Genomic DNA, 16,750 nt, shown 5'->3' on the forward strand with positions numbered 1-16,750 from the left:
AAAATAATTCCTAGAGCATAACTTTTAGAAAAACACCCAGTCTTGATTTTAAAATGGTCAGTGATGAAGAATCCACCACAACTCTAGGTAAATTGTTACAGTGATTAATCACTCTCACCACTAAAAATGTTCACCTTATTTCAAGTCTGAATTTCTCTGGCTTTAACTTCCAGCTACTGGATGTGTTATACCTTTCTCTGCTAGACTGAAGAGCCCTTTATCCACTATTTGTTCCCCATATAGGTACTTATAGACTAATCAAGTCACCTCTTATCTTTTTCTTTGTTAAACTAAATAAATTGAGCTCTTTGAGTCCCTAACTATAAGGCATAGTTTCTCATCTTTTAACCATTCTCATGGCTCTTCTCTGAATCGCATCCAATTTATCAACAGTCTTCTTGAACTGGGGACACCAGAACTGGACACAGTATTCCGGCAGCAGTTGCACCAGTGTCAAATACAGAGGTAAAATTACTTTTATATTCCTACTCAAGATTCCTCTGTTTATGCATCCAAAAATTGCATTAGCTCTTTTGACCAAATCATCACATTGCGAGCTCATGTTCACCTAATTATCCACCATGACCCCCAAATCTTTTTCAGAGTCACTGCTTCCCAAGATAGAGTCCCTCATCCGGTAAGTATGTCCTACACTCTTTGTTCCTAGATATATGCGCTTACATTTAGCTGTATTAAAATGCATAATGTTTATTTGCACCCAGTTTACCAAGTGATACAGACTACTCTATCTGTGATTCGTCCTCTTCATCCTTTACTACTCCCCACCCAATTTGTGTGTCATCTGCAAACTTATTCAGAGAGGATTTTATGTTTTCTTCCAGATCGTTGATAAAAAATGTTAAATAGCATAGGTCCAAGAACCAATCCATGTGAGACCCCACTGGAAACACACCCTCTTGATGACGATTCCCCATTTACAATTTCATTGAGATCTATCAGTTAACCAATTTTTAATCCATTTAATGTGTGCCATGTTAAATTTGTATCATTCTAGTTTTTTAGTCAAAATGTCATGCAGTAGCCAGTCAAACATCTTACAGAAGTTTAAGTATATTATGTCAACACTTACTTTTATCAACCAAGCTTGTAATCTCATTTTAAAAAAAGATATCAAGTTAATTTAACAGGATAAGGGTTCCATAAACCCATGCTAATTGACATTAATTACAGTACTCTTAATTCTTCATTAATCAAATTCCACATCCGTCACTCCATTCAATTTCTGAATTTGCCCATAAAATATTCTTAAGATAGAAGCAAGTTTTAGTTTTGTGGAGGCAATATGTTCAGAGAACTCTATTCTAACCTTTGATCTTCCTCAGCCCAGGTCTTTTCTATTATTAAATGCACTCATTAAGCTCTCAGGCAAGGACTATGTAGTCTATCTGCTCTTTAAAGCAGACTTTTGGCAACTACTATATATACTTCAAGATTTGTCAATAGGAATAAACCCCCCACGTTTGGGGGTGAGAGTGATATTGAAATACAGGTAAAATTAGAATATATCAGATGATCCAAAATAAGGCTTAATGAATACATAGCAAACTTAATCATATGCAAGGCACATGAGTAAGAAAACTCAGCTACAACAGACTTGGGAAAGTGTGGAAGCCCTACTGGAATAGATACATTTACTTACTTTCATCAAACTGTACTGGCCTGAACATCTATTTAGATAGATATAGACTTCAACCCATAGATGAGATGAGGAAAAAATACTGAGAAAGTTTGCTTTCTTTGTATTTGAGAGTTTCCTTGGCATCTATTTTATCAAGAATAGCTTCTCCCTTGGAAAGGATGTAGATGAGCGAAAAAGGAAATTCTGTCTCTCAGAGACTTCCTCTTCATTATACAATAGTTTCCTTACACTAACTAGTAAGTCTCCACCCACCAGGAGGCAAAGTACTGTCAATCAAGATGAGTATTAAATCCTGACAACTTCTATCTCAACTGAAAAGCTTTCAAAGCAGTGAAATAAAGTTAATGGTGGAGAGGCTTGCCATGAAAAGAAATCCCTCTAGGAAAATGGAGGGAAACCAGAGGGAAGGAGAAGAGGAAAACAAAAATAGAAGAATTTTCAGTGAGTAGTTTTCCTTTGTCATAAGTTGCCTGTCCACAATTACAGATTTTTCATATTAATTAGATACAGCAAACACATACTGAAAGAGATTCTTACAGAGGTGTAAAGAGCATATGTTTCACACTGATTTGCCAATATTGTTCTGAGTCCAATTAATTAAGCCAAGACTGATTAAGAAAACTAAACTGGGGCTCAAAGAGAAAACAGGCTGAAGCAGCCGTCTCAACCTCAGAGGTAGGCAGCATCTCTCTAAATATATCAGAGGGATAAATACAAGGGAGGGAGAGGAATTATTCCACCTTAGTACTAATGTGGACACGAGAACGAATGGATATAAACTGGCCGTGGGGAAGTTTAGGCTTGAAATTAGACGAAGGTTTCTGACCATCAGAGGGGTGAAATATTGGAACGGCCTTCCGAGGGAAACGGTGGGGGCGAAGAACCTGTCTGGTTTTAAGATTAAGTTAGATAAGTTTATGGAGGGAATAGTTTAATGGAAAAACATGATTTTAGCCAAAGGAATACGATGCCATGGCAGGTAAATAGTATAATGGCTAACAAGGGGCAGGCTGGAGACTCTTGCCTACATGCTCGGGGTTTTACTGATCACCATATTTGGGGTCGGGAAGGAATTTTCCTCCAGGGTAGATTGGCAGAGGCCCTGGAGGTTTTTCGCCTTCCTCCGCAGCATGGGGCAGGGATTGCTAGCAGGGGGGTTCTCTGCCAATTAAAGTCACTAAGCCACAGGATTTGGGGACTTCAACAGCAGAGTCAAGGGAAGGGGTAGGGACGGCTTTGTGGCCTGCAGCATGCAGGGGGTCAGACCAGATGATCATAATGGTCCCTTCTGACCTTAAAGTCTATGAGTCTATGAGCATCAGCCCCATGAAACAGTAAAGAGGGGATGTGCTGTAGTCATTCAATTATTTTTGTAAATTCTGTCCCTCCTTAGATTAAAACATTGCACAACAATATATTCTATAAGTGTCCCCGGTGCAATGTTCAATATATTTATAGTAGTTAGATGCAAACAGACATACAATCTTCTTGAAAAATTGTCTGAATACTATTGGGAAGATGAGCTATTCACCATCTTTTTTCAATAAATGATTGGTCATATCACATTGACCAAGTAATGTTAGTGGCGATTCTTTTGTTCTTAATTTTTTTTCTTTTTCACTTGCAACATTTAGTAGTGAAACTGCAAGTTAATTTTTTATGGAGGAGTGTATTCAGGGTACAGTGTTTAAATTGCCCCTTGTGCATTACCTGGAGGTGAAGTTACTAAAAAAAAGGTGGTTTTTTTGGCTAAGTGCATCTTCACCTTTCAATATTTCTGTGACCCAAATCACTGCATAAAAGCGGGGTGGGCGGGGGGGGGGAGGAGGAGGAGGAGGAGGAGGAAAGGGGCGGCAAGGCATCTCCCTTTTCTGGCCAGACTTAGCACTTCCCCGCTCTGGTGATGGCAGGCCTGGGGTAAATCAGCCCCTCTGGGCAGGGTTTGCCTTCCCCCTTCTGTGCTACTTTGGACATATTTTCAGGGTAGGCCTCAGGGTCGGCCTAAGGGGTGATCCTCCACCAAACAAAAAGAAACAGTCTCGAACACAAAAACAAAGGTGGATACCTTTTCCCTGCCTCCTCACTGGGGCAGGTTGTGGTCCTGTTTGCCCTGAGGTGTCAGTCCTTCCCCTAGCAGGCACTCAGATTTGGCTGTTTCCCCAAACACGGCCTCTCACCCTCGAGAAGCTTATATCCCTGCTGCCACTAGCCTGGCAGCAGGTTCTCTTTCCCCTTTTCTCTCACCACAGGAGCTGTTTTTGTGAACTAACTTACATTCCACTCGGCAACATCTGAATAAAACTACATTTTCGTTCAAATCCTACTTCATTGTAAAAATTTAGAAGAGCATACAAGGGTGTCTAGTCACGGGAAAAAAAGTTAAAGTCAGAAATGTTAACCAAAAAAAACCCAGTAAGCAGTTAAAAACAAAAAGAACAGGAGTACTTGTGGCACCTTAGAGACTAACAAATTTATTAGAGCATAAGCTTTCGTGGACTACAGCCCACTTCTTTGGATTCATATAGAATGAAACATATATTGAGGAGATAACACATCTCCTCAATATATGTTTCACTCTATATGCATCCGAAGAAGTGGGCTGTAGTCCACGAAAGCTTATGCTCTAATAAATTTGTTAGTCTCTAAGGTGCCACAAGTACTCCTGTTCTTTTTGCAGATACAGACTAACACGGCTGCTACTCTGAAACAAAAACAAAGGATTTACAGCAAAGGTTAAAGATTGACAGAAATGTAAGAACAATTAAACTTCTTTAAAGTGCTTGTCATGCCACTGTAGTGAGGTATTATAGATATATACTATGCTGGGGAAAAACATCTAGCTAAGTTACCTTGCATGTTTTCTTTTCTCTTTTTTCCCTATTTTTTATTGACAGCCCAAGGGAGTGAAAGTCAAGCTGAGTTTTCCCTTCCATCACCAGTTATAAAAATGTTGCCATCATTAAGAACCTACTGTTTACAGGGGGAGTGAACAGTATAAATGATTTACTATGCTGTTCTGATGATGTACAAGAAGGAACAGAATCCAGCTCCCTCTCTTTGTGATAATACTGCATAGTTAACAGGAATAAAAAATGCAGCAAAAACTTGTGTCACTGAAGATAGCAGGTAAGCCCGAAAGGAGCAGATATGCTCAGTAAGAATATCCTATTTTAAACAGAGGTTTGTTAGATGAATTACACTTGAAATCTTCTATTTTTTCCCCACACATGACATCACCCATAGTATGGATTTATAGTAAGTCACTACAAAACCTGGGTAAGATTCAGACACCCTGCAGGTGAATGGCACCAAAATTCACTACCTATCCCCTGAAAAAAAAACCCTGCATTTTACTTTATTTCATTTGTAATTTAGTTTTCAAGCATCATAACAAAAACAACACTCAGAGAAAACTTACAGTTAAGCTGCATGTTCGTCATAAGAGTTAGGCTATGAAGCACAAGGCACCATGTCCGGAGTAAGGTATTAGGATACCAGGCCAGGACGGTCAGAAAGCTAGTTACTGATGCTGTAAAGAAGAACACACTTCATTTTTTCAAAATACTGAGCCCTTAACAAAAGGTAATAATTAGGAATTTATATTAGGACTGAAAGTTCATTACATTTCTTTTGCTGCTAATCCTGTGCATTTAAAAGAGACTGTACATGAATTAACACAAGTAGAATTTTCACAATGTCAATGTAAAATCCTGCCACCTTATAAACAAAGGCAGCACATGAAAAAAAATATGAATTTTTTTTGTTTTCAAGGAATACATTATAGCATTCTATGGCTAACAGATTGAAGTATGCAACTTCATTAATGTAGGCTTTAATGTTTTGAACTTTGCTGAAGAATACTGTAGTTTTTTAAATAAAGGCTAACCACAATTATCTACAGGAGAAAATTTGAGGTATGCCTTCATACCAGGCTGCCACTAAGATAGATCCCCAAAGTCTTCCAAATTACAGAATGGAATAAATGAGACAGTGACTGATTTGTTTCAGTGCTAGCAAGGTTAAGACTTTTCTACGACCAGGCTGTTTTTCCTGTGTGGATCAAAAATCCACTCCTCAGGGTACGCTGTCATTTCAGCAGCACAATCCCCAATAACATGTTCACTGGAGATTTCAGGGCATGTGACAGGATTCACTAGTGAAACCTGGCAGGAAGCAGTACAGGCTGGATGAAGTATGCTTTGCTTATTTCTAGAGCTGTCGATCAATCGCAGTTACCTCACATGATTAACTCAAAAAAATTAATCATGATTAATCGCAGTTAAACAATAGAAATGTATTAAATATTTTTGGATGTTTTTCTACATTTTCAAATATAATGATTTCAGTTACAACACAGAATACAAAGTGTACAGTGCTCACTTTATATTATTATTTTTGATTACATATATTTGCACTGTAAAAATGATAAACAAAAAATAGAATTTTTAGTTCACCTCATACAAGTACAGTAGAGCAATCTCTATCATGAAAGTGCAACTTACAATTGTAGAGTTTTTTGTTAAATAACTGCACTCAAAAAACAAAAAAAAATGTAAAACTTTAGAGCTTACAAGACCAATCAATCCTACTTCTTGTTCAGCCAATTGCTAAGAGAAACCAAGTTTGTTTACATTTTTGGGAGATAATGCTGCCCACTTCTTAATTACAATGTCACCTGAAAGTGAGAACAGGCGTTTGCATGGCACTGTTGTAGCTGGAATCGCAAGGTATTTACGTGCCAGATGATGTGCTAAAGATTCATATGTCCCTTTCATGCTTCAACCACCATTCCAGAGGACATGCTTCCACGCTGAATACGCTCGTTAAAAAAAATAAATGTGTTAATTAAATTTGTGACTGAATTACTTGGGGGAGAATTGTATGTCTGCTACTGTTTTACCCGCATTCTGCCATATATTTCATATTATAGCAGTCTCAGATGATGATCCAGCACATGTTTGTTTTAAGAACACTTTCACGAAACACAAGGGTACCAATGTGAGATTTCTAAAGATAGCTACAGCGCTCGACCCAAAATTTAAGAATCTGAAGTGCCTTCCAAAATCTGAGAGGAATGAGGTGTAGAGCATGCTTTCAGAAGTCTTAAAAGACAAAACAATCTGACGCAGAAACTCCAGAACCCAAACCACCAAAAAAGAAAATCAACCTTCTGCTGATCGCATCTGACTCAGATAATGAAAATAAACATGCATCGGTCCGCACTGCTTTGGATCATTATTGAACAGAACCCATCATCAGCATGGACGCATGTTTTTTACAGTGCAAATATTTGTAATAAAAAAATAAATAAAAAGTGAGCACTGTACACTTTGTATTCTGTGTTGTAATTAAAATCAATATATTTGAAAATGTAGAAAACATCCAAAAATATTTAAGTAAATGGTATTCTTTTATTAACAGCACGATTAATCGTGATTAATTTTTTTTAAATCGCTTGACAGCCCTGTTTTTTCTTGAAACAGCAGAAAAAAGTTCCCACCTCCACCTTCTTTGGACTAACCAGTTCAAAGACCTTATTTTCTTCCAGAGCCTTTAATGGGAGTGAGTGGGGCAGAGGAAGGTGCCACAGAAGCATTTACTAGAGAAGGATATCAGATATATCTCCTGCTTCTGGCAGGCAGAGCATTCCAAATAAAGTCCTCGCAGAACAAGTAGTAGTGATAGAACAGCAACATATTAACCATTGAAATTTAATACTACTAATTCTGAGCAGTATCCTGTGATGATTTCTTCCACCCTTCCAGAAAGACCAAACTGGTAGAATGCTCTCAGATAAATTTTTTGAATGCTATTCATAGGTTATGTTAAGGAAAACAAAGTCAGAGTATTCTCTGGAAAGAAATGTAGAGAGTTTTACCATTGACTTCAATAGGAGCGTTAAGCCAACGCTAGCCACTTGTGAAAATCATACTCTAGCTGTTTACACATCTATTATCCCATTCTAGAATATTTTTACCTTGGTTCAAAGAAATTACAGGTATCCGATTAGCATTATAAAGGAAAACGTCAGCGCCATTATCTTTACTCCCAGAGGAGCTGGAATTCAGGCTTAATGTGAGCCATAACTGTAGAAGCGATTCAAGCTGAAAATAATTTAAAAAAATATATAAATAGCTGATATAAAGTAACAAATCAGCAAAAACAGAAATGTACTTCTACACCTTGAAGTGTGAAAAACAAACTATTTTGATTTTTAAAATGTCAATTATCTTATTTACATTCTCTATCCCTGCTCTGGTGACAAGCATAACCAAGCACAATCCTCTTCAGAAGAGCTTTGAAACTTCAAACAGATGTACAGCAATTTCAAGTAAAATTAAACTTCACTTAACATAGTATACGAATACTTTTACTAGAGTCCGGCAATGGCTTTTTATTTCTATATTTTAAACACAGTTAAGAATTATCTGTGCTCCAGGTTTCTCTTAGAAAAGAATGGTTTACATATTGCCAGAAAATCTCAGTATTTCAGATATCTCAGCAGAAGTTCAGCATATAACTTCTGGAATGCCTCATGTGCAAAGCCAGTGACTTCCATTACTCACGAGCAATGATTGGACTATACTATTCAAAATCTGCTAGTGCAATAGACTTTCCATTAAATATTTAAACTGATGTGGGGAGGCACACAAATGTGCTCAGTAACTACAAGTGTGCATACAAACTGAAAGGTAGGTCCCCCAACTAGCCATGTTCATACTGTTCAATTTGCATGTGTGCACGCACATGCAAGGGCAAAACATGTAAATGGGTCTCTACTTTTCCACAGTGTGGCCCTTACATAATCAGGACCATTAAATGTTAAGTAATTTTAACTTTTAGTGACATTCATTAATAGTTGAGGTACCCAATGTCCTTCAGTGAAAGATCCAATACTGTTTTTAATTACAGAAGTGTTTAAAAAAAAATAAAAGTTATGTTCTGTAGACAAGTGTTTAGGATACCTAGTAATTTATTTTATCTCTATTTGCACATGAGAACTTAAAAAGTCAACTACTTAACTAAACAGGTCTTTTCCCATTCTATTTTCAATAGTTAAAAACTACGAATATGGGGAAATGTAACACTCTTCTCTCAATATTAGCATTAAGTACTGGATTAGCCAAAGTTCTGAAAGTTCATAATTCCCTACCTGAACATGATGGACTTGTAGCATGGAAAAGAGTTTGTTGAAGCACACACTTAGCATAGGTATGGAGGACAACTGTATGATCAGCTGGTTGGTCTGGTTAGCAGCATGTAATCCTCTTAGCAATGAATCATCTGTTCCACTAGGAGACTGAGTTACTAAAAAATTAAATCAATTTTTTTCATAAATTCTTTTGTAGGAAAAGTTATATTAGGCAAAAAATATTTGTATTTACTTATCCAGTACTGATTTTTTCATGTTATATTCAGATCTTTGATACAATGTTTAAGTCACCATACTACTGGTTACAGAAACCTGAAAGGGTGTGCCTGAGTGACAGGTATAAAGCTCTTTACATTCACTATTTGGGGCATGACACCACTGAAATGGACTTTCAAAGCTGTTGGCCAGCAGAAGCTCTATGGTTCTGCTGTGCACTACAGTCAAACAGACTATTGGGAATTCCCTTTTAAACATTTCACGCAGTCCCATTCCAAGTGGGAGTATGCCCCTTTGTTCAATCAATCACAGCCAACAATCAAGCTCTTGAAAACAAATTTAAGGACTTCACCAAACATGTCTTTATTCAACTAGAGTCTCCAAATAAACCCATTCCTCTTCTTCATAGCGTTTCCCTTACAGCAGTAGAAAATGGTATATATTTCACAACTTTGTAAAATGACTCACTTATTTTTTAGTATCATCACTTGAATTTACAAATTATTTGAGAGAATCCTGAAGTTAAGGTTAACAAGCAAACAAGTTTCAAGTGAAATTCATGGTCAGTAAGTGAAGAGAAAGATTTAGCAATGTATAGTTACATGTAGGCGACGTATTTGTTAATGCTTGCAAAATGGAATCAGCCTCCAGAGTAGACATCATTTTCAGCATCAGCTCTGCTTGCTGTTCCAGTCCAACTTCTAGACGGGCATCCAAAGCTATAGAAAGCAGCATACAAGGTAACATTTGAGTATCAAATAAACAGGTGGATTATAATGTATTTAAATATCGAATAAAAAGACACTGCTTGATCTACTGAGAGATCAACACAGCTACATATCCAACATTAGCAACTGCCAACACATAATTCTCATTTTTGATTATAATTGGTTAATAGATTCACTGCTCTTTATGATGGCAGCAAGTGTTAGAAATGTATACTCAGAACAGCAATATCAAAAATTTTGTAGTAATCTGTAAATATATGCTCTCAGGTAGTTATTAACAACAGAACACTAAAGTGCAATATAGTATAGTTTCTCTCTCTCTCAAAAAAAAAAGTATACTTCACTTCTCACTTGGCTGCCCCTTCCACAATTACTCATGTACTGAGCACGTGTGCAAGCGCCATTTTTTAGTGGGTCAGAATTCTGGAATGAGAACCAGTTTCCAAAATAACTTGAGAGAGGTACTACTTACAGAAGGCTCTTTTCCCTGCAACACTATACACTTCCTATCTCTGGTTCAGTAAAGCAGCTTTGAAAAAATTATGCTTTTTTTTATTATTATTTTTATTATTATTATTATTATTATTAAATGTAGCAGGGATTGAATCACAGACTGAAAAAAACAACTTCAGAACAGCTAGAGCATTTTTGTTCAAACTGCCAAAACAAATGCATCATTCTTTTCAGTAGAGGCTAACCATGGAAAACATCAACACAGTAGGTGAAAGTTTTAGAAAGTCAAAAGTGACTGAAAATGAATTAGAAATTGAAGTTATGTTCTTAACTACAGCATGCACTTTCTTTTTCTAATACACTAATTCCATCTATAATGTAAAATTTGTATAATCTTTCCTAGTTTACTGCATGAACCTCTCTGGTTTGCCAGTAAAAGAAACTTTATTTATACTCCTGTGAATCTTGAAATTCTGGTGTATGAACTCTCCAACTATGTATCTCAAAGTTAAATCACTTAATGATTTCACAAGCAGAAGGCACAAGCAGAAAGCACATGCCCACTTCAGCATTCCAGTAGCCATTAATTACTATTCAGCAAAGCAAATACTTTAGAAAAATATCTAAAGATTCTACAATAGAATTGAAATAAACCTACTGCTTGCTTACCTTGAGAGACTGACACACTCACAGTCTGTGATCCATTCTTCTCTGTGGATACTTGCGGTTTTGCAACAGGAATTCCAACACCTCCGATATAAGGGTTGTAGTTGTAAGTGCCATAGTCAGCACCCCAGTAATCATACCATGTGCTGCTTATAGGCTTTACCAAATGAGAGAATAAAATGTAAATTATTCATCTTTCGACTGTACAAATGGAAACCATCTGAGATTCTCTCAAATATATTTCTGATATTGGATCAGTACAGAGGAAGTGTAAATAGTATATTTTACCCAACAGAAACTGGACAGCTACATTAAGATTCAAGCAAAAGTTTTCAAAAATTCGTAATCCAATGAGAGCTACTGGGTGCTTAACTTGTTTGACGATCAGGCCACTTATTTCAGTGCCTAAACAAAGAATCAAAAACCTAGCTTTAGGCACCTATCTTTCAGAACCTTGGCATCAACTTTTACTTTTAAGTAATAAACTCTATCTTGCACATATCTATTATACTATGCCTTCATTGTCAAATTTACAGTAGACTCAATTAGATTGCAGAAGAGACTCTGAAATGTGATTTCTTAAAAAATACAGTGCAACACATCAACAATTTGTACAACAGTATTGCCTCAAGGCTTCAGTGTAAAAGGCACTGTACAAAATAGACAAAAACCACCTCTGCCCGCAAAGAGCTTCCTACCTAATTTAAAACCATTAGCAATGGTGTGTACAATAAGCAAAAGGAAGGAGGGTTAGGAAATAAAATAAAAGCATGTATTAACGTAGGGTGTGTGTGTGAGTGTGAGTGTGAGTGTGAGTGTGAGTGTGAGTGTGAGTGTGAGTGTGAGTGTGAGTGTGAGTGTGAGTGTGAGTGTGAGTGTGAGTGTGAGTGTGAGTGTGAGTGTGAGTGTGAGTGTGAGTGTGTGTGAGAGAGAGAGAGAGAGAGAGAGAGAGAAAATCAGTAACAGATAAATATCAGAGGTCCCTATCAATCATCTACCCAGGTTTCCAGCTGGCAATTTATTGTAGCTGCATAGTAGAAGTGGGTCTTGAGGATGGATATGAACAGGGTAATGGTTTTGTGGACTAGTTCAAGGAAAGCATCCTATACTCAGTCAGTCTGGAAGAAAGTGTGATGGTGCCTGTGGAAGCAGCACAGAAATAGGTGATAGAGGTTGGCATTGTTAGCAGAAGAAAGGGCAGGAGGGCAACAATTACATGAAAGAGAAGGTAAGTTAGGGGCTAGGTAGCATCGAGCAATCAGGAGAACTAGTGGAGGGACATACAGGGGAACGGGTGGGAGACTGTTATATGGGCTAAGTGATTTCCAGGAAGATGATTTAGGTGAAGAATTCAAATGAACTTGAAGGGCTGAGGTGAGCGCTGGAAAGACCAGAAAGCAGAAGTTGAGCCACAAGATGAGAGCCTGGATGAAAGTTTCAGTGGTATGGACTGAGAGGAAAGTGAGCTTGGAAATGTTACGGAAGAAAAAGCAGCAAGATATAACTTTATTACAACTATATCTAAAATACACTGATTTTATACTCTAGGTAAAAAAAAACCTTTTAGTGCATCAAGTGTAAACGTGTTTAGCTTCCCACACTGTTATTCTGAAATAAGGTGTAGTGTTTAACTTTTCCCCCTTTAGGAGCCAAACAGATTGACACAGCAACTGGTTCATTTAATACTCTAAGTAGGCAAGTGAGGCATTCTAAGTAGTGCTAATGCATTTTACAGTAGTGCGATTACATCAAATATATAGCCTAAATTTCATGCCAATGAGGGATAAGGTTACAAATGAATTGCAAGAAACAATCAGGAGTAAGTTTTGTTTTTTAATGCTACAATCTAGTATGTGTGGGGAGATTAATTACTATCCTTCTACTGTCTTTACGACTTGTTGCAACATAGATAATCGTGGAATATTTTGCTTTTATAACCTTAAATTATGACTATACTCAGTGTTTACACTCCTGCCTGTCAAAGCGGGTCTCAACTTCAAAATATTGTTCTTTATAGTATACAGCTAAAGCAGGTCTAATGACATGAAATATCACTAGACAAACACCAGAAAGGTAAGAGATTATATTGTTTCACAGGTAGAAGTTATTATGAAAACTCACGTGGGCCATACCTTGAAGACTTTGGCTGCTAGGGGATCTTTCTCCAAATCAATATCTAAAGGATCAATATCAACTTCCATCAGGTCTTGTAGTAATTCTAGGTCAATGTCCTTATCTTTTTCCAAAGATGATAGAGGTGGAGCACCTTTGGATGATTAAAACTGCTTTAATATTGTCAAGTAACAGAGCACAAACTGTAAAACTGGGCTAAAACATGCTTACTGGCCAATTATAGGGCTGCGTATATTTAAAATATTTTGCAATAGCAAAGACTGTTGAATGAGAACAGTTTGCTTTGTTTTCAACACTGTAATTAGTAACAATTCATCTTTTTTGAAAACCCTATAAATCAAACAGCAATTCTACCCATGTGAGTGCTTCACGTGAATTCAGTATCTCATTACTCTAAACCAAAAAACAAAAACAAAAAACCCACCACTTTACCAACCTTTTAGTTGAAAAAACACAAAATACTACCATTAGGATAGAGTAATTTTTTCACCCAGAAGTTTTTTTTAAAAAGTTCAAAATTCATTAATTACTGGGAAGATAGATACGTGGAGCAAGACATAGTAAGTACAGAATGTTAACCTGCAACAAATATTTCTAATACACCTGAACGTACAATTCATTTCCAGGGCCGGCTCCAGGGTTTTTGCCACCCCAAGCAGCAAAAAAAAAAAAAAAAAAAAAAAAAGCCGTGATCGCCATTGCTTTAGTCTTCAGCAGCAATTCAGCGGCTGGTCCTTCGCTCCGAGAGGGAGTGAGGGACCCGCTGTCGAATTATCACCAAGGAGCCGGATGTGCCGCCCCTCTCCATTGGCCACCCCAAGCACCTGCTTGCTCGGCTGGTGACTGGAGACGGCCCTGTTCATTTCTTTTCCAGATATAGATAATTCCCACAGTCATGAGCCAAATTACAAAGAAAAAACATTTTTGCAAACACTCTTTTTGCTTGTTTATGATGTGCCAAGAAGACCACAAAATAAATTAATTTCATATACACTAAAGGCTGCATCGCTCTTTTTAAAATAAAAATAAAAATTTGAGTTCTGGTACAATCTGGAAGACTTATTAATAACGAGTGTGTGTCTGTGGGGGGTGGAGGGAGAAATTGTCATAATGCACTGTTGAACAACTGACATTTCATATTTCACTAACCCTTCCCCCCCCCCCCCGCCATTCACCTTTCAAACCACCTCAATTCAGCTGGAGGCCCAAAATCTAGGTTTGGATAAATTATGTGCAATAAAAAATTAGTTTCACAATACCTATTTAATTTGTTCTTATTAGTATAACATTCTGAAATTTTAGTTGAATAGAGAAATACATAGTTGAAGTTTTCTTCATAAAAGTATTTTTAGAAGAGTAATACAGTATTGAGTTTAGAGAAATTAATACTCCTGTGTAAAGAGAAATTAAACCTTTTCAAGAAGAGGTGCATGAAGCTGTTTGAAAGTCAGGTTTAGCCAAAGTTTTAGCTCATCTTATAAAGGCCATTATGTGCTTTGGGCAGTGCTATATTTTACTCCAATGGATATTATTGGTCTCCGTGTTTCATGGAAACCTTTAGATTTGCTGTGTTCCTATTGTTTCCAAGAGTCTAGAAACAGTAAAATGCGATACCAAACTGAAGTAATGTTCTACCTCAACATCTGTACAGTCAGAGTGTAGAGCTGCCAGAGGAAGCAGTTTCTAGAACAGGGGTGGGCAAACTTTTTGGACTGAAGGCCACATTGGGGAATAAAAATTGTATGGCGGGCCATGAATGCTCACAAAATTGGGGTTGGGGTGCGGAAAGGAGTGCATGTTCCAGCTGGGGGTGCAGGCTCTGGGGTGGAGCTGTGGATGAGGCATTTGGGGTGCAGGAGGGTGCTCTGTGCTGGGATTGAGGGGTTTGGAGAACAGGAATGGGATCAGGGCTGGGGCAGGTGATTGGGGCATGGGGAGAGGCTCCGGGGTGCAGGCTCCGAGCGGCGCTTAACTCAAGCGGCTCAGAAGCAGTGGCATATCCCTTCTCTAGTTCCTAGCTGTGGAGCAGCCCACGACCCTCAGAGCAGCCCATGCTGCGGCTTCCTGGAGCCACGTGGTGCAGGTTGGCTTAAAATGGCTTGCAGGCCATAGTTTGCCCACCCCTGTTCTAGAAGCTGGTTAGACTGCTGTTTTGTTCTATTGCTTTCTAAATTCCTAGTGTATTTAGTAAGAATTAACCATTGTTAATGAATTCCTCGCAGGAACAGATTATTCTTCAAAATACGTTTACAGGCCTACTTACAATTAAACAGACAGCCAATATATAGTGTAGACATTTAGCATGTTGAATTTCTAGTTTAATCAGCTCACTATCAATGAACCACACTCCTGAATCCACATACATAATGTTTCTTCACGGAGTTCACTTGAAAAGCAATCGCGAAAGTTGAATGTGAGCCGTCAGTGTGTCAACAATTGCAGTTGAAAATATTGAGTGGCCAAGTTGAAATATTATGCTTAAGAATTAGTAAGCGCTAAAGCTTACGGATATCTCTTGCTAACTTCAACCTATGGGACCCTGATATATGGCAACTCAAAACTTAAACGAATGCCTCACTAAAATTCACACAAAAGTACTTATCTAAACTACTAAATTACCGTGCATTACACAGTGGAAGGTTTGAGTGTGTTCAGGATTAAGCAAGTTTCAGAATTCATAAAGACTCAAGTACATCAAGCATTTAAAAATGTTAACTGACTAAACAGAATTTAACATTATTTCCTAAACATCATTTCAATATAAAAAGTATCTGAATGTTCACCTGTGATGTCATGTGTCAAAGGCTCATCTATCGTTTCCACTAACTGAACTGTAGACTGCTGAAGAGAGTCATCAGAGTCTACAGCAGAAGCTCCTGCATCTTCTCCCATGGCTCCTTCCTCCATAGCTTCAGCTGCTATTGTTGCCAATAGTTCTCCTATGTATTATAGTAAGCAGACAACTCCTTTAGCAGTTCAGCCTGTACTCTGGCTGCAATAACAATTAACATCTGAGCATACTCGTCAAAATTTTCAAAACTGAATTGCAATTTTGGGTGCTTAATTTGAAATACACCCCTCCCCCTCACCCCCATCTGAAAATCATGCCTCAAGGATATGCCCAATATCTTCTGAAAGCAAGAGCCCTGTCAAAAGTTTCAAATTGGGTATGCAAAATCACTAGTGATTTTTGAAAATGAAGGCCACAATGCTTAAAACCATAATATCTAAATTAAATGTTTCATTTTATACTAATATCTTCAATTTGTTTCTTTGTAAAACCTACAAGCAAGACATTCCATGCTTTCATTAGCTTAATCACATTAGCAGACTTTTCCATGTTTCACATCAGAGAATCAAATAACTGGGGGTGGGGGAGAGATTCCAGCTTAATGCATTTTGTTAGGGTTACCATACGTCCGGTTTTTCCCAGACACGTCCGGCTTTTCGGCAATCAAACCCCCATCCGGGGGGAATTGCCAAAAAGCCGAACATGTCCGGGAAAATGGCGGCTCTGCTCCTCCCCTGACTCTTCGGCTCTCTTTAAGAGCCGAGCTGCCCGAGCGCTATGGGCTTCAGGCAGCCCCCTTGCCTCCGAACCCCAGCCACCGGTCGGGCACTTCCCCTCCCAGGCTCCAGCGGTGCAGGGTTCGGAGGCATGGGGGCTGCCCGAAGCTGGTAGCGCTTGGGCAGCTCGGCTTTTAAACAGAGCCGAAGAGTCAGGGGAGGAGCAGAGCCTCC

General features: G+C 38.2%; 1 protein-coding gene across 1 annotated transcript in view; it reads right to left on the reverse strand.

The window, feature by feature from the left end:
- The window catches only part of BIRC6 (baculoviral IAP repeat containing 6), a 306,648-nt gene that overhangs the window by 180,221 nt on the left and 109,677 nt on the right, over positions 1–16,750 (reverse strand). The window contains 7 exon segments of the mRNA XM_034764920.1: positions 5,079–5,189; positions 7,638–7,764; positions 8,814–8,968; positions 9,632–9,748; positions 10,880–11,033; positions 13,009–13,142; positions 15,793–15,948. Coding sequence (XP_034620811.1) covers positions 5,079–5,189; positions 7,638–7,764; positions 8,814–8,968; positions 9,632–9,748; positions 10,880–11,033; positions 13,009–13,142; positions 15,793–15,948 — 954 coding nt within the window.

The sequence above is a fragment of the Trachemys scripta genome, chromosome 3 (genome assembly GCF_013100865.1).
Source record: "Trachemys scripta elegans isolate TJP31775 chromosome 3, CAS_Tse_1.0, whole genome shotgun sequence".
NCBI lineage: Eukaryota > Metazoa > Chordata > Testudines > Emydidae > Trachemys > Trachemys scripta.